This window comes from Drosophila melanogaster, chromosome 2L (assembly GCF_000001215.4).
Source record: "Drosophila melanogaster chromosome 2L".
NCBI lineage: Eukaryota > Metazoa > Arthropoda > Insecta > Diptera > Drosophilidae > Drosophila > Drosophila melanogaster.
Window position 1 is genome coordinate 21,179,775 of NT_033779.5, and position 19,185 is coordinate 21,198,959.

The 19,185-nt window shown below is 41.5% G+C and overlaps 2 protein-coding genes across 4 annotated transcripts; one reads left to right on the forward strand and one right to left on the reverse strand.

The window, feature by feature from the left end:
* Window positions 1–158: 158 nt before the first annotated feature.
* Mcm10 (Minichromosome maintenance 10) lies at window positions 159–3,038 on the forward strand. The gene is made up of 2 exons (NM_136253.4): window positions 159–1,418; window positions 1,479–3,038. The coding sequence occupies exons 1-2, from the start codon at window positions 257–259 to the stop codon at window positions 2,645–2,647; spliced, it is 2,331 nt and encodes a 776-aa protein (NP_610097.2). The 5' UTR covers window positions 159–256; the 3' UTR covers window positions 2,648–3,038.
* Ret (Ret oncogene) lies at window positions 2,672–18,988 on the reverse strand. 3 transcript variants are annotated; one of them, NM_057696.4, is made up of 7 exons: window positions 18,959–18,988; window positions 15,289–15,581; window positions 8,374–9,146; window positions 6,300–6,465; window positions 4,504–6,215; window positions 4,308–4,448; window positions 2,672–4,247 (listed from the first exon to the last, which is right to left on the reverse strand). In NM_057696.4, exons 2-7 carry the CDS (start codon window positions 15,353–15,355, stop codon window positions 3,399–3,401), a joined length of 3,708 nt encoding a protein of 1,235 aa, NP_477044.1. In that variant the 5' UTR covers window positions 15,356–15,581; window positions 18,959–18,988; the 3' UTR covers window positions 2,672–3,398. The 3 variants fall into 3 exon arrangements, with proteins under 3 accessions (NP_477044.1, NP_724315.1, NP_724316.1); NM_165358.2 differs by having other exon boundaries at window positions 18,879–18,988; NM_165359.2 differs by having other exon boundaries at window positions 15,289–15,722; window positions 18,879–18,988.
* Window positions 18,989–19,185: the final 197 nt, after the last annotated feature.

The window sequence follows — 19,185 nt, forward strand, 5'->3', positions numbered from 1 at the left end:
ATTTCGAAAACAATGAAAATTCCTTAATAACATTACATTACTTCTTTATTAGGAGTGCTTAAGTATTCTTTTAAATAATGAATTATAATTAAAATTATAATCTGTTTGTACAGTGTTGACAAACGAGCACTTTTTGTAGAACCATATACATTACCCGGTCACACTGAGCCCGCCAAAACAGATATGTTATTGCGCTTATTTAGAAAACCAAGAAAAAACACGAGAACACGTGAAAATACAAATCTACCCAAATGAAATGGGTCCTGCTCAGAAATCCGGAACAGATATTAGTATCGATGATGAGGAGGAAATACTGGCTCTGGAAAAACTACTGGGTGCAGCAGAAAACGAAAATACAAAATCTGCAGAGTCAGAAAAAGCAAAACCCACCGCACCCATTTTGGTGCCAAAACTACGAGAAGACAACAGTTTTGCTAATGCCTTCACCTTCGAGAAGATCGTGAAACCGGAAAAGCAGAAGAATGCTGCTATCATTAAGGAACCAGAGCTGGACTCGTCCGACGACGAGGAGGTAAAGAACTTCCTGGAACGAAAGTACAATGAGTACGGCAGTGATATAAACAAGAGACTGAAGCAGCAGCAGGAGAACGCCTACGAGTCCAAGGTGGCGAGGGAGGTGGATCAGGAGCTTAAGAAGTCTATCCACGTGGTTACATCCACCCCGCAACCCCTGAAAAATCCGCATAATCCTATTAAACGGCAATCGGCGGTGAGCACCACGTTTCAACGTCCTCCGCCAGTCGCTGCCGCCGTGGCATCTACATCCCAGTCAAGTGCTCCCGTATCTGCTGTTTTTACGGATCCAGTCTTCGGACTGCGCATGATCAATCCGCTAGTCTCCAGCTCACTGCTGCAGGAGCGCATGACGGGCAGGAAACCTGTGCCCTTCTCAGGCGTTGCGTATCACATCGAGCGAGGCGATTTGGCCAAAGATTGGGTCATTGCTGGCGCGCTGGTTTCCAAAAATCCTGTAAAAAACACCAAGAAGGGTGATCCCTACTCCACGTGGAAACTATCCGATCTACGGGGAGAGGTTAAAACGATCTCACTTTTCCTTTTTAAAGAGGCCCACAAATCCCTGTGGAAAACAGCGGAGGGTCTGTGCTTGGCTGTGTTGAATCCAACTATTTTCGAGAGGAGAGCGGGAAGCTCCGATGTGGCCTGCCTATCCATCGATAGCTCCCAGAAAGTCATGATCCTGGGTCAATCCAAAGATTTGGGCACATGTCGGGCCACCAAAAAAAATGGGGACAAGTGCACTTCGGTGGTTAACCTAACCGACTGTGATTATTGCATTTTTCATGTAAAGCAGGAATATGGCAAGATGTCCCGACGTTCTGAACTGCAATCGGCGACCGCAGGTCGTGGTATCAATGAACTAAGAAACAAGGTTTTGGGTAGGTAGACTTTGATTTTGAAGAAAACTCAATATAACTTAGTTTTTTCTTTATGTTAAGGCAAAAACGAGGTATTTTACGGCGGCCAAACATTTACTGCAGTTCCCGCAAGAAAAAGTGCCAAGTTAATCACCAAGGAACGTGATCGTCTGAGTATGCTGGCTGGCTATGATGTTTCCCCCTTCGCCCATACCGCTAACCACACCTCAAAGCCCAAAACAGCCGAACCCACTAAAATTCCATATGCAGAACGTGGCGGTCCTGTTTCCCGTTTGGCTGGTGGTGTGGAAGCGTCTAGGAAACAGAGAGTCCAAGATCTAGAGCGGTTGCGTCTGCTTAAAGAGGAAAATGAGCGCTTTGAAAAAAAGAAGCAGGCGGAGGGCCATGTCTTGGGAAGTGATAACAAAAAAGAATCTGAAGCAGGCACACCCGCTGTCAGTATGCCCACTACACCTGTTCCAGATAAATTCAAAAATCGAGGCTTCTCCTTTGATGCCAGTTTAACGCCCAAGCTTTCCGGTAGCGAGAACTTTTCCTTTGAAATCAATGTAGGATCTCGCCAGGCACAAAATGCTAAGCTGAAAGCAGCTGCCCTGCTGAAGAAGAAGCCACTGGAGAAGATCAACCCCAACTCCACACGAGGCAGTGAAAGTGGGAAGAGAAGAGCCATCGATGAACTCAACGAGAAGTTCTCTAGCAGCGCCAAGCGACAAAAAATTGATGAGGACGATCGGGAGTTAATGCGCAAATCAAGAATCGAAAAAATAATGGCAGCCACCTCATCGCATACGAATCTCGTGGAAATGCGAGAGCGCGAAGCGCAGGAAGAGTACTTTAACAAGCTTGAACGCAAGGAAGCGATGGAAGAGAAGATGCTGACCACATACAAGATGCCATGCAAGGCCGTCATCTGCCAGGTGTGCAAGTACACAGCCTTTTCCGCTTCCGATCGCTGCAAGGAGCAGAAGCACCCCTTAAAGGTGGTCGATGCTGAAAAGCGATTCTTTCAGTGCAAAGACTGCGGAAATCGAACTACTACCGTATTCAAGTTGCCCAAACAGAGCTGTAAGAATTGCAAGGGGTCGCGATGGCAAAGGACGGCTATGATACGGGAGAAAAAGATACTGACTGGTAGAGAAACTCTATCCGTGAGAGGAGACGAGGAAACCTTTATGGGCTGCCTAGCAGGCAGTGCTAATCTCAACTTGCTGGTACCCGATGAAGAGTGATGCCCCAATTGGCCGCTATCTGTTATATTTGGTTTATTTTATTTTATATTATTTCAAATAATTTTTAAAAGTTAATTTAAACATATGCAGTAGATGCAAGTATTTACATTCATTAAAGTCATAAAAGTCATCGATAAATAAGTACATTGGTTCGAATACCTAAATATCTAGAGTGCCTGTGAGATTGTTTAAGATGTACCAGATGTACTCAATGATTAATAATGAAGGTTACTTATGATTGTTTAGCTTATGGCGTAAATAAATTGAAACTTATATTATGACTGCTATTACATTAAATGGACATTATAAATCAACCTAGCTTACTTTAGCAGAGTTTTACAATCTTAAATTGAAATAAATATCCAAATACAGAAAACCCCTTTTGAAGCACAAATATTCCTTTAAAAACTTTATTTATTGAGTGTAAAAATTCTTTGGGATAACCATTCATTCTTCTGGCATATAATAGGACGAACTTGGCAATTTACAAATAAAGTTAATTATCTTTTAAGAATATGGCTTTTTGAAGCAAAAGTAATAAGAAGTAATAATAAAAAAAACTAAGGCTGTCTTTGGCTAGTTAAAATAGTGTATAAATGCTTGGGAGTATTTGAAATCGAAATCGGTTATCTTAAAATCCATATTTGGCGTCAACGTAAAGCTAATTGATTATATGTAAAACTAAGACTAATCAACAAACAGTTTGAACTGAAAAACAGGCGTGAGATTAGAACTCTGGGAAACACTATTTCTAGACTGCATCCTCAGCTTGCCATCCTGGACTCACCTCCTTCGTTTCACTGAGATTCAGCAAACTAGAGAAACGGAACGAGATGGTCTTGGACAGATGCTTTTCAAACTCCCTGCTGTCCAGGTTGTCTGGGATGAGACTCTTGTTGGTCATATCCAGGTAGGATCGACCCCTCTTCACGGGGACAGAATAATGTGGCAGTGAGGTGGTCGCTGGAGGTTCACTGGTCATGTTGCTGTAGCTTGGAGTACAACTGGATTTCCGAATATTTAAGGGGAATCGCAAATCGTTTTCGTATCGCAAAACCTGCCCGTTGGCGGTAGCATCAAGCAAAGGTCGTGGTAAGTCGTAACCCGGCGGAGCCGTTGAAGTCACTGGCATCTCCTCCTCAGACTGATCGTAGCTGGTGGCCTGGTCATGGATGTCGTAGGCTATTTTGGGAGGTGACCAAAGGTGCTGCAACGATTCTGGTTCGCCCAATTCCGTGGTTATTAAGGCGGAATCATCCCCACAATAAAGGGGATTCGAAACGGCATTCGTTTCCAGATCTATGTACTTGGCATTGTTTCCCAATAGCTTCTCAAACTCCGATGCTAAAAACTTGAATGAGGGTCTTCCATTTGGCTCGTCTGCCCAGCAAGTTCGAACTATAGAGTAGACAGCCTCCGAACAGTTTTCTGGTCTGTCCATGCGGTAGCCCGTCTTCAGCAAGGACCACAAATTCTGGGGAGCAATGCCAGGATACGGAGAGGCTCCCAGAGTGATTAGTTCCCAGCAGAGAACGCCAAAGGACCACACATCCGATTTGCTGGTATACACATGATCCGCTAAAGATTCCGGAGCCATCCACTTTAAAAGGGGTTTCCGGATTAATATTAATGTTATAGGGGGTTAATTTTGAGGTCTTACCTTGACGGGCACACGATCTCGGGATCTCTTTAAATAGGCATCGTCCTCGTAAACATCTCGAGTCAGTCCGAAATCTGATATTTTGCATATCTTGCCATCCGCAAGGAGCACATTTCTAGCAGCCAAATCACGATGAACCAACTGGAGGATAAAGGGCGTCTATATATTGGTTGAAAAAATTATTTCTCTTACCCACCTTTAACTCAGAAAGGTAAGCCATACCCTTGCAAATCTGCCAAGCAAAGGTAAGTACCATCTTAACATTAACAGGCTCCACTCCATCTGCGAAATCTACGCCGGCACACTCGATCTTCCGACTGAGTCGAAGATAGCTCCTCAGAGAGCCATACCGAGCATACTCGATGATCAGGAGAGGTGCTTCGGAGGAGGTGCAGGCGCCTAGCAGCTTGATCACATTCGGGTGAGAGACCTCCTGGAGGAGCTGAAACTCCGAAAGCAGGGCCATGTACTCCACTGAATTGGAGCCCTTCTTGAGCATCTTTACGGCCACCGTGGTTATTCCCGGCAAGCCAGCGATCTCGGTGGCAAAGCCCTTTAGCACCTGACCAAATTCACCCTCTCCCAAGACCGTATCTAGTTGCAGTTTTTCCCTGGGAAACTCCCATTTGGCATCCCCACTTTCGAACCTGAAGCCACTCTGCAGCGGCATCAAGGCGAAATCTCCGCCTCCTGATTCCGGAAGAGCTTGTTTCGACGACGTGGTCATTGATTGCTTGCCCAAGCGACGTTGGAGCATCTTTCTCTGCGCAATCAGCAAACAGAGGAGCAGGAGAACGAACAATAGAGGGCACGTGATCACGAAGAACATGCAGGAGCGATCGCATTCGAAACCGGCCACATTTAGGACACCCAGAAGCATGGGATCCTGAAGTGGCTGATTCGGAGGAGTGCCCCTTCGTACCCCCAGCAGAGGTTCCGCCTCTGTTTCGTTTTTTCGTTTTCGCGGTTTCTTCATCTTGGGTTCCTCATCTAACGGAGCGCACGAGCACTTGCCATTATCCTCGCAAATGCAGGTACCCGAGGCACTGTATATCCCTCTCTTATTCTCATTACTTGAATGGGGACCCACGATTCTTCCAGCTGGCGTGCAATCCTGCGGACAGGCCATAGGATTCAGTTCCTCTAGGGGATCACAGACATGATCTGGACAGTAACGAGATTCGGGTACACAGGAACCATATCTAGTGCCGAACATGGCTGAGTTGGACCCCCTCCACTGGCAAGATCCACCACCTGTGGCCAAGCCGCAATATCGAACGCATTGCGATTGGTATTTAATCTGGGCACATGTCTGTGATCGAGACTTGACCTTCAGTTCGCAACTAGTATTCTCGGGTCTACCATGAACCAAGTGCACATTGATCACTCTCACGTGCGACAGCCTTTGCTGATCGATCCAGGTGACATTCAGGAAGTATATGGTTTCCGGTGCCTCCTCCAAAACCTGTGGGTTCTTCACAAAGACAATACCCGATGTTGAGGTAATACCAAAAGCTCCAAGTTTATCCTCCACAATATCGAATCGAATAGATCGTAACCGCATCAAGTCCAAAAAACTGTCAGGCTGGACAACTCGAAAATTAGAAGCAGCCGATCTGTATACGGAAACATCCTTATCGTAATCCACGGTCGGAGGACTTAGAGATCGGCCTGCAGAATCTCCATTGAATTCTTCGCTCTCGAATATTCGATGTTGACGTGCCCGTAGGGGAAGAGCTTGCGGTAATTCTTGCTCAGATTCGTGAAGCTTACTCAGATTAATATGATAGCAAACATTGGCTGTCGCTGACATGGCATCGACACGGCTTACAATGGTCAGATCCCGAGCCTCCAAGGACACACAATAGGGGGTTTCCCGGAAGACACCGTTTCGGGAGAATCGCAGTTCTATTTCAAGAGAAGGAATGTCATTAATGCAGTTTATACAACCTTTACAGATTGGGATTGTGATAACTTAATACCCATACTCACGACAACTGACGATGGTATGTGGTCTGCCCGTGTGATCCGCCTCGTAGGCGTGGCAGTCGGGCCGAAACAGACCATGAGAGTCATTGTGGACGGCGTAGACAAGGTGAGCATTTGCCTCCAATGTATCCTTGTCCACGTAGATTACTTTTTTTCCCGCCTCCTCGTCCTGTGGGATACGAAAAAATAACGAGGGGCATCATATTAGCAGCTAGTTTCATTAGCATTTACTGACCAGCGCTAATTAAATTCCACTTGGCACCGCCTGGCAAATTGCTGCACTGCCCTCCAAGGATGCCCTCTTGGTGATTAGCATTTTAATTCGTGCACAAGGTCAGGCTGGGGTTTTAGATCCTCTGGGACCTGACATTTCCCTGCGAAGTGCTTGACTCACCCCTCTCCTAGGTTAAAAACCCATTTAACGCATCCCAGTAACAAGGACATTAGCAGACTGTCCTCTCTGGACTTGGGTTTACGTTGGAACGGTAGCTTTTTTTAAGACACCACACACGATGCAATTAAATAAGTCTCTTCTTGACCACATGTTTATATTTGATGAATCATGGTGATTTTAGAGACAAAGAAGTCTGTTTAAGAGGATCGCCACGCCCGCAAACCTCTTCAACGGCTGAGTTGATTTCATGCCACCAATTTTAAAAGAAGTCTTGTGTTTTTTAAATGTTTTTTAAAGGTATCGGATAGTCGAGGTAATTGACAACAGCGTTCTCTGTTGTCAGAGAAACAGACCCCAAATATTATAATTTTAAGAAATTGCTTTTATTGTATAGCTTACTGAAGTTCACTCGGTAGATATATATATATTCTTAACTGAACTCGTTTCCATTTTGTCCCACCCATGTCCAGTTGCAACTCAGCCACACCTCATCACATCAAACCTCTTCAACGGCTGAGTTGATTTCATGCCACCAATTTTAAAAGAAGTCTTGTGTTTTTTAAATGTTTTTTAAAGGTATCGGATAGTCGAGGTAATTGACAACAGCGTTCTCTGTTGTCAGAGAAACAGACCCCAAATATTATAATTTTAAGAAATTGCTTTTATTGTATAGCTTACTGAAGTTCACTCGGTAGATATATATATATTCTTAACTGAACTCGTTTCCATTTTGTCCCACCCATGTCCAGTTGCAACTCAGCCACACCTCATCACACCAAACGCTGTTCACTTTATTATGGGACAAGTCGGCAGCAATTTCCTCGAAATAAAATAAAATGTACATTATTGTATGTACATTATTTTAATGCTAAGCCACCCGGGGTAATTTGTAACGGCAGGACTTTAGTACAGAGCCAATTACTCTAGTTGGAGTGAGCAGATCGCTCTATCTGCACCTGAACTGACATAGTTCGCGGATCCTTAGGGATAGGCTTGGCTAGTTTCCAACACGACAGCATTATTTCCTTTTGTAGCAACTTTAAGGGACCCCGACCACGACTTCAATACGCGTTGAAGTCACTTGTTGTTCCCGTTTCTATTCCGTTGCCTTCGCTTTTCTTTTCTGTGTGTCATGCTCCAATCATAAAAGCTTATAAGCGTTACGCGTTTCAATGGCAACATGTGACTTGTATAAAAGGGGAAGTTGGAGGAAGAAATCGCGGAAGTGGCCAACTTTGTCCATCTACCCCAAAAAGGACATTTGGATCCAGACGTGGTAATAGCGTCTGGCAGGGAAAGCGGGCTTGGGTCTCTACACCCAAAAAATAAAAGCTAATAAAAAATGTTGTTTGAAGAATTGGAATCATTTACACTTGTGTCTGAAAGTTTGTTATGAGAGATGGAATTACGTGTTTTAATATACCTTCTCTAAGGTAACCAACGTAGCTCAAAGCACAGTTTTTTTCATAGTGCATCCGAGAGTTGATTGCGTGTCTAGGAGGCGTTCATCATGGGCGAATTCTATAAGCCCGCACCCAGTGACCGGCCAGACAGCCGGCAGACGAACAGTCTGCCTGGCGTGAGTCTGCTTGGTATGCTCCTACCCCTGATATCTTCCTCTCATTTCGTAGTCCCGCTCCTCTTAACCCCTAACCGCTAACCCCCTGCAACTTTTAAACTCACCGCTTGGAAGTAGGGCTGCTCCAGATAGAAATCAAACTTAGAGCTACTCTCCTGCAACTTGGGTCCATTATCATTGCGATCCAGTAACTTGATATCCAAGATGCGCGAGAATTTTCTCTGATCCCTGCTGGACAATTTAACCGTGCAGGTAATCCTGGCCTGCAGCTGCCCTGCCTTGGCATTCAGTCCATTGAGCTCGTCGTGATCCAAGGTTTGTCGGGTGTAGAGTCGATTTTGTTTCAAAACAAAATGGGAACTACCAGCGTTCAGGGAATATTCCAGGGATACATGAGGACACAGATACTTCGCAGCGCGGGAATTAAGGGCGCCGATAAGTACGGGTTCAAAAAAATCCTTCCGCCGATATGGACCGTGCGACTCTGCTATAGTGTACTGAGCACTGCTCCAGAAGCAAATGTGCTCCAGTTCCGAACAGTACTCCTCCAGGGGCTGAGGTGTAACCTCCAACGAAAGATGCGAAACATTCAGCAGCTCGTGATCCGGTTGATCTCTGGGAAATGCGGTCACCAAGAATGTGGCACTTGAGTTTGGTGAGCGGTAGTCAGTGCGCATATATATCTCGCCGGAGGAACTGTTTATTCGGAGTAGTGGATTCTGCTCCAGGCTATACAAGTAATCACTGGCTAACCGGTTGTCCTCCATCCGCAGCACTTGGAACTGGGCTAGCGGGATTTTGGAGAATATGCTCTCCGATTCCTCATTGATGGGCATATTGAATTTCACCGACGTGGTGGGAAAGTAAACATCGACGGCTGAAAAGGAGCAAGAGGGTAGAAAAATCAAGTTAATACGGTCGCGTCATAAGGGATTTTGCATAGGGTGGTGGTCATTGTTTGGCATGCTGCCACAAGTGTTTGACCACAATTGGCCCACTCAGTTTAAGTGGGTTTCCAATTCCATTTGTGGCTTAATATTCAATTCATTGACTAGCAAAGCTAGGAAATGTTGGTGGAAATCGAAATATATTACTTAAAGGAAATTTTATTTATTCCGACTAAAAGGGATTAAAACCACTGTGCCGCAATCAATGAAATATATTTCCGAGGGTTGGTTTCAGATTTTGGCTTTATTTGCATCAACGAAGGGACACACGCTGGCAGTCGTTAATAAATCCAATCAAATAATTTCGTTTAATAAGCTTGGGTTGACCCTAATAGATCTGGCAATAATTCCCAACTTCCCCTGTCGACCAAATTGAACTTGGCGTATGCGTAATTTGATAAGAGCTCCATCCTAATGACCGACTATTGTTGTGTCCGTGTGTTTGCATACGAGGCAAAGTCCAATACAAGCGATAAATAAATATAATGCTGATATTAGGTATTAGCGTATGGGTTATCAAAATGACGAAGGCAACACCGCCCTTCCCATTTCATTGTTGTCATCCCAATTGAAGTGTCGGCGTCATCGGGTTGCGTATTGATTTTGTGATAACGATAAAGTTTTTGTTAGCCGGAAAAATACAACCCCAGGCATAATTGGATACAAATTTTCCTCGCCCTTTGCCCGAGAACTTCATGCCCCAAATTTTATGCCACAATATTTGTATTAAACATTGGGGGAAACCGAAACGACGAACTCGTGTATTGTTATGGTGTAAATCGGTTGGGATATCTTGTTGAATAAATAGCAATCAAATGCATTGAAATATAACTGATTTATTTGAGGGGTAATTTGGGAAGTTGATCGACTAAATTGTTTTAGAGTTAGTTTACATTTGGTAATGGGGAAATATTATTTTTCGATTTATATATTTACCAGAATATATATTTTTAGGTTCGGGATTTGTTCTTTTTAAAACTCTGGCACATAAAAATGTAATGTCTATTATTGAGAACACGCATTCATTTTCCGTTCCAGGAAGCTTTCCAAATATACAATACTAAGAAGGGTCCTACACTAAGCTAAACTGATTACTCCGCACCAAATCGAGTCTCGCACTACATTCTGAAGGTAAATGTAAACAGCTGGAATAAATGAATAAAAAGCCGCTAATTGGATGCTCACAAAGCAAGCGATGGTACCTCCACTAAATGCCTGTCATAATTACGCTCTAGCTGTTGAGTGATAATCAAACAGAGGGCTACAAAAATTGGGGGTCGGATCTGAATATTCTCACAATGAAAATCCAAACGGTGGTGGGAAAAACGCTCCTTGGTTTAAAGGACCTATGGCATTGTACACATTATAAATAATAAAACTACAATTGTTGACGCTCAGGCATGCGAAAAACGCTGATAAAATACATAAACGAGGCGGTTTGAGTTGGATACGTGCTACTCCAACGTGCGCGCATTTATAATGACATTTTAAATGCGTGTCCTTGGCGCCCACCAACCCACAAAAATATATTATAGCTGTCAGCGTATCTAATGAAAAATGCGGGGATTATGCCATCCCTTGTTCCCTGATTCTAGCCAAATGATGGCGCCATTCTAGTTTTGGAATCAAGGGTTCCCGTTCAAGATTAAGTACCAAGTGCTTTCCTCCACAAAAACTAATAAACTGTTCAAATTAGTGCTCGTTGAATCGCTTTAAATTTTAGTACAAGGAAGCTATAATAATGTTCATTTGTAATATCGACCAACAAGACATAATTTTTTACAACCAATTTGGAAAATAAATATATTAATAATGATCTATCGATAGCACATGAAAAGATTTGATTTCGTCTGTAAACATGTTTCCTTTCGGGTTAAATTAAGTAATTTATATGAAACCATTGAATGAATTAAGGTTAACCAGACCGAATCACCTTTAAACAATCTTATTGTATATCCCCGATTTGTATCAATCAGTTCTCAACTGCAGCTCAACTTGACCCCTTCTAATCCCCGGAGATCAGAGCTCTAAGACCGTTAAACCTGTGACAGGTAAGCGGGATTAAAAACACCCCGCACCACCCGCGAAACCCGACCAAAAGTCGGAAGCCGTGTGAAACAAAATAGCGTTAAAATGGCAGGAGGAAAAGGCATGGAACAGGAAAGGACTAATACTGTTATCTATTAGGTTGTAAATTAAAAGGCCAGTGAATGGCGCATAAAAAAGTGGATAAAACGTGGCCTTTAAATTAGGGAGAAACTGGATAACCAATAGAGAATTTCTAGGGTGACTGGACTCATTGGAAGTGTTTACCCAACAGAAAAATACTAAGTAGGTGGAGCATGTATTGTAAAATAAAATTAATATAGAAATGTGAATATTTTTCACTTTCTTAACAAATACCAATTATATATATATAGGGATCTAATATATTTATTCCAATGTAATAAATAAATAATAAATCTTAAATCCATTCTTAAGTCAATTGTGTTGTAGTTCTCATTTATTTTTATGCTTTCAATCTATGTAGCAAACATACTCTTAACTAAGTTTTCAGTGTACAAGAATCGCTAATGACAGCACTGTCAACAATTGATGGGCGGCGACTGGGATCCCGACACGGCCATTAGCTGCGCCTGTGTACCTGAACTTTGTGGCCACTGACCATGTGAAATGGAAACTCCCAGTGGGGTGCGGCACCGGGATGAAATGTCAACTAGTTTCGCATAAACTAATTAATCTGCCCGAATTAATTGACAACGCATCGAATTGGGTCGTCAGTTGTTTGCCCGTTTGCTTGACCAGTTCCACTACCAATTAACCTTCCGGAGTTTATTGTCCTTGTTTTTTCTACGATTCTTCGTGATGAAGATGACTCATTTTGGTGAGTGGATAATATGGTGTTTTCCAGCATCCGACACACATTATTTTTGTCTACTGCTGCGTAATGAAAACTGTGTCTTTGTCCGGGGTTTTGAGTTTTTCGCAACGCCTTTCCCATTCCTTTCCCTGTTGCATTGTTATTTTTATTACTCATACGTCGTGTACGCCAGACGTGGTTTTCTGTTTTCCTTGGCACTGACTACAGTTGTCTGTTGCCGTGGCTCTTTCCTGCTGCAACTGTTGGCAGTGGCCAATCTCTGGCCCTGGTTATGGTTCAGATTCGCATTATTAAATCCATTCCACACCACTCCTGTCTTTCTACTTTCACCCGATCGAAATGTGTGCAGACAAAGTGTCTTGAATGTTTTCTATTTCCTGTCCCGGCTGTCCCTGAAATTTTCTCTTTGCTAAAGCCAAAGCAAATTAAATGTAAAACAAATTGAGCTTAAATAACAGTGTCTTATACTCTAAACCACATATTCTTATATATATATCCAATTGCTAAGTTATTAATGAAACCTAAAATATTTTATAATTGTCACAGAATACACTCAAATATTTTAATTGTTTTAGTTTAATTTACAAGGTACAAAATGTGAAAAAGAAATAAAATCCGATAAAGAAATTTTATCATCTTAAAAAAATTTTTTGTATTAATTTTAAAAGTAGTTTCAAAATGGTTTATCTCTTTTCCTATATGATGATACAAAGGGGGTTTCTCCACCAATCAGACACAAATTGTCGTTATTGATTAAAAGCAATTTTCATTTAATATTTCCTTTTTTCAGTCTGGACAAAGAAGTGAACAGTCACTGCGGATAAGAAATATGGAAAAAGTAAAGGAAATTACAGAATAATCGCAGACTAGAAGTCACCAGGCGAACTTCAAAGACGCCTTGCCTTTGGCATTGAGTGAGGGGCGACACTCCCGTTCAAAGAACTAAGACCACTTCCAGAAATAACAGACTCTGGACGGTGATCGGTGAGTGGACTGCCTAATTACTGGCTGTCAGCGAATGGAAAACATTTGTCACAGTCAAGGGCCTCCTAAATGTATGCTAATGACGACTAATTATACTGGACAACAATTAGTCAGCTTAAGTTCTAAAAATGTTCACAGAACTTAAAGAATTCAAATTTATTGCCTTATAAACCACCATTGAAACATATCATTTCCTTAAAAGCTTTCATTTTATTCACCTGGCAAAAGCTGGATCTGCCAACAAATGCGAACGCTTAAGAAAAGGTTTAATAAATAATGCACATTATGCACTCCCACTTGAAGGAGCTCAAAGCGAGTGCATTACGAGTATAGGCGCCATATCTGTAGCTGAATCACGCTATTTCTGGGATGTGAACCCGGGTGCGACTGTGGGACAGACAGTGGCAGACACTGATTTCATAACACCGAATGGATTTTCGTTTTCCTATTATTTTGCTATGCAAAATACTTACCGAAGTAGAAGACAGAGGCCAACCTTGAGTGGCTGATAAATGTGTCAAGCCAGCTCATAAATTCAGCCAACATGTGAGCAAAATATGAAATACAATGCAAATGTTTTGTGGCAGGCTAAGGGATTTGCCTAAGGAAAAATAGACATTTCTATGAAGAGAATGGAGCCTGGTCTAAGGAAGTTTACAGTAATTGTTTAATTTAGATTCAGCAATACAAATATCAGTTGTAATACTGCTTGCGGCTTTAAGCCATATGTTTACTTTAATAGCAAAGTATTATATAATTTCCTTAATTCTGTAAATAGCTTGCTGTCGGTCACTTTTTGCAAAAACCTAAAACCAGTCATTTGGCGGTGAAACAGCGCGTAGAGTCCGAGGAACATATAGAAAAACGTAAGACGAACGGAGACACACACCTATTGACTTAATTGATTGCACATAAGTTCGTGAATTTCTGGCGGGGAAGGGGCAGAAGGCAGCTGGCGGGCACTTCGACACCTTTAACCCGAGTGACTGATTGACCGGCGATTCATATGCGGTAGATTCAACTTGGCTGGGCCTATAGGGGAATTTTTCAGTGCCAGCTGTCTTGGAATGGATCGCAGTGGTAGTCATCCCCCAAAAAATATCAAATGTGACTTTGCAGCGTGATGAATTAATTTTTTGGGCGTGTACTTGTCTGGCACGTCATGCACTAACAAAAATACAATTGGTCTTAATATATTGCAATATATTTATACAACCGCTAGACTAATAAATACAATTATTCCACAAGAAAAATTAACATACTTTACTGTTTTGTTTTTAATTTCTCGTTCAAGCATAGAAATCAAATCAAACCCAGTAAAAAGGTAAAAAATTGTAAAGAAAATATATGACATGATAATGTTATATGATATTTAGAAAACATTTGTAAAAATAGAAAGTAAGTAATATTTAAAGTTAATATTCAACAAAGGACGAACTGAGTTTACTATGCGGAAATTGAAATTTACATGTTTCCAATGTGTAAAGTTTTTTTTTCCCCCCAGTTTGAGGCATTGATGGAGCGGCCCCAGGGAGTTGGTCGGTAGACCAGTCCATCAGCGTCAGTCAGTTGGTTGCAAAGTCAAAAGCGAAAGGCCGGGCCCACATATCGCTTACCAACTTGTCAAGACGTCAGTTCACACCTGTGCCAGGCGAATAAAAATAAGAGCCTTGCTGGTCGCGTGGAACGCAATGGGCCTATAATTAGGAGCTAAGCAGTGCGTCTTTGAGCACAACAACCTAAAAAAGTCATAAAAGGAGATTGCACTTTATTACACCTCTAATGGAAACATCATATCTTCGGTTGCATTCCCACTGTGCATATATTGGTGTTAAGGTTATCTGGGAGATTCGTTCACTGGCACTCTATGGAAATGAGGGTAATTGCCTTTTGCGAGATTCCCATTTGCCACAGAAACAGGAGAAAAAGGGGTTAACGTGCTTTACTACATATAAGTTGATATACATTGACCGACGACTCCAATACCCAATTAATAAAACATTTAACTAGTTTCAAGTTAAAAAATCCATTTTGGCAAAGCCTTGTCACAGTAGTCAGTTATAAAAGGTGTTAATTGTTTCGACTATTCTTGTTTCCCAAGCTGCCTAAATTCAAATTGAAATGGATCGATAAATCACCCAATCGACCACATTGAGTAATAAAGCTTAACATTTTTGCCATCCTTAAATTGTTTGTAGCTCACTTACCCGCACAGTGTTTACGTTGGGTTATAATTGTGAGCAGAGTCACAAAAACAATAGTAGTTGACTCCATCGTGGTTACTTTTTCAAAAAGTCAGTTATCAGTCGGCAATTTTCGCTCACTCGTAGACGCACATTACATATTTACACATAGTGAACGTCGCTTTTAATGGGTTTTCTCTACAAATTGTCGCTATTTGTTTGATTTTTTATGTTCCGTGTTTTTTTTCTCTGTGATGGTATTCTTTTCCAATGCTGTATCCAATTAGCCACGTTCGATTCCGTCACAAGCTTAATTACTTTTGCCACAAATTGATAAGTAGCATTTATCAATTAATGTGCGAAAACCAGAGCAGAAAATATGAAAAAATAACAATGAGTTTTGCGGATATTTAGACCACGAACATTAATAGTTTTTCGTTTTTGGTGCAGAACGTAAGCTTTTGAAAACAAGTAACAGAGGTTTAGGTTTACCAAAATAACAATTTGGAAAATTAATTTTTTTTATTTCAAAATGAGTTTTCGTAAACATCAATGTACCCACTGAAAGGGTATGACTGCTAATTATTTTTATTGATAGCGGCGCCCACGCTCCCGTTTGTCATTTAAGCAATCTAATTTATCACTCAATTAATTCCGCACAAAATTCTCAAGAGCCGCGCGGTCTACGAATTCTGATTATTGCAATTCAAAATGAGCTTTGAATTTGTTTCGCATATTGATATTGTTATTAAATGGTCTTCGGTTGCTATTTTTGGCCAGCGCCAGGTGAGAGGCTTATTGGCGTTGCTTTCTGTTTTTTGTTTTATATTTTTCTAATTCTAAATTTTAAAAGTCGAGCGCCTCGGGTGCGTGCTATTTGTTGCTCTTATCATTATTAATTGTTCTTTTTGCCGATTCACTCCATGTCGAATGGCTTTCAGTTTGCTCAATCGGTTTTTAAGTGGAATAATTTAATTAAATTATTTGGGCAAACAATGTGGGTTTACTTCACAATTTGCTCTGGCTGCCTTAAGTCAAAAAGTTGAATGGTTTTTGAGACAGTTTCGGGCTTAAAATTACCAGAGTTTTGTATACAGTGGTAATGCTAATTTATTAAGATTTCTAAACTTCCTAACCAACTGCCGAAAACCCTGATGAATTTTGAATACGAAAAACAATAGAACTAGTTACGATAACTAATTCTATGCAAGTACCAAGCAACGCTCAACGAGGACGTGTCAAGGAAAAGGCAAAAAAAGTTTGTGGACGTGCGAGTACTCTACCTACTCCATACCCCACAGAGTACTCTAGGTACTCCACTCCACATCGCTCCAGTGCGGATGGATGGACGGCATATGTGTGGTATCCAGCGGTGCACGGCAGGTGTGATAAAAAGAACCCGAAAGAGACAATTGCGGCGTGAACTACCCGCTGGCCAGGGGAATGGCAATGGAAGATAGCACGCATAATTCAAACGAGCTCAAAGTCAAACAACGTGATAAGCAATTCACAAACACTGGCCGAAAAGTCGAATGGGAAAAACTGTGTAAACTGAAGCTGAAACTCATTGAATTTGGATCATTTCAATTTATTGGTAAATGGGATTTGCTTTAAGTAATTTCGGTATTTTGGTACTTAGTACAACACTCTTCTATCCGTTTTTCTTAATCATTGCAATCACATTTGCTTGAAATAAAGCACATTTTCTAAAGATAGTTTCCGATAGCATGGCCAAATGTGCGATTATCACAGTTTTATTCGCAGTGTATTCAAAGACCGAGAGACCGACTAACTGACTGACTGACTGACTGACTGGCAGTCCAAGTGTCTGCTGTCTACTTTTCGTCTGTGGGCCTCTTCAGCACCTGAGCACTTTAAAGTTCAAATCTTTTGACACACTGGGAGCTCAGTTGGCGGATGCTAATAACATACGACTTGACACAAAGAGGCTTTTGCAGCAGACACACACAGAAACTCAGAGACATTCACTGGAAGCCAACCGGTTGCCAACTGGAGGGGCTCTCAAAGGCTCGGGCCATGGCGTTTCCCCATTAAAGGTTAAGCGCGACCCAGCCGATCCGGGTGGACTTTTAAGGTGCGTCTATAGCCGTCCTGTTGCTCGAAACGCCAAAAATGGCAATTTCCATATAAAACTTATGCGAAGCCGGCAAACTTACAAACATCCGACGACCGCAAGAGTCAAAGTACGACTGTGGAGGTTCTTCAGTGCCAGTGACTGCCCCGACTGTTTTTTAACTGCACTGCGACAAAAAAAGATTCTAAGAATGCGTACTGGGAGCTTAATTTTAATCAAATGTTTGCCTTTTGCATTGCTTTATCATAATGAAGAACATTTTGCATTGCAAAGATTTAATGAATACAGAAATGTAAAAAAAAATTTTTTAATGTGTCGTGTTTAAAAATATTATGGCTTACACAATAAAAAAAAATGTTGCTTCATTTGGTTTCATCGAATTATTGCTACTTTTTCAATCTTTCCCCTAACTTTAAATGGTATTTTATATATGAGTATTGGTATAATGAGCTGTGAATAAAAACCAAATAGAATAATTCGATGATATTATTGACTTAGGCTTGGACCTTTTCCAGTGCCATCGGCTTGTAAGTTATTTTTTCGTTCACAGACATCTACGAATTGAAAAAGAATGCCAGAGTAGCGTCAATAAATTTGGCCTGGAAGCTTAGAGCCTGGCTTGGATTCCATTTCCACGAAAAAAGGTTCTGGAATGACAGCCGCTTTAAAGGTGTGCGTGATGTTCTTTTTGATCCAACACAGTCAGCAATAGCAAGTATTACAAACCCTAATTGATCCCATTGATTGAGTTTTTAGACCTGATCGCTTGTAGACACATTCGTAAAATGCAAATTCACATCGCGACTGACATTTGCATATGCTAACAATTAATTTTCTGTCACCTAGGTAATCAAAATAAAACATTTTCCAATTAATCCCACATTTTATAATTTGTAAGATTAACATTTTTATAAGCTCTGCCTCCACCTGAGCAAACGCAAGCACGAAAGACCTTAACAGGCATTTAAAATGTAGAAGTACAAGATTAGATATCTTTTGTATTAATTAAAATAATTATCAATTAGAATAAACGCTCAGACCACCCACACTTAGTGTTTTACTATCAAAGATGTGTCTTTGCATACATACATATATGTATATATATATATATTTATAGCTAATCTGTTATCCCGCCACTTCAGCTTTAATATATTAAAATATTTTCCTCAATAAACTGCAATTACTTGAAGTTGCAAATTGAGTAAACTAATTCCACTTCAACACGCACGGCTAAATCACAATTATCTGATGCCAATCTACACGATATACTGTATTGAGTTGTCAGTGCCACTAGACGTGAGGATATTGGCTGCATTTGGAAAATCCGAATCTGGAAAATCTGGCCATAGATCGCAAATAAATTTCAAAGTTCGCAACATACGTAAACCACGATCTTGATTTTGATAGACACGATTTATGGAGGCTTGCAGCTGCTGCAGCTTTTTACAGACTCCTTAATTGTTCGACTCAAACGGCAATTATTTATGGGACAGTTTCAACAGTGTAATTAATTAGCCACCTCTCTTTTCCCGTTTTCGGGCAGCTTTTCCGCGGAAATACTTTTTGGTTTGTGGAAAATCGCTTAAAGACCAACCGAACCGCTTTGCACGAGCTCCGTTTGAAAAATGAAACTGAAACCGGCAGCCGGCAACTCCAAAGCCGCAGAGCCCACAAAATCGTAACGAAAACTTGACTAACGAAGCCGCTTCGTGTATTTTACCCGAATGTATGAATTTTCCACGATGACGGCACGTCAGCACACCCTCGCAGAGTTTTCCATTTTCCGCTGCACTGCTGGGATACCCCTCCTCCAAACAACATAATTC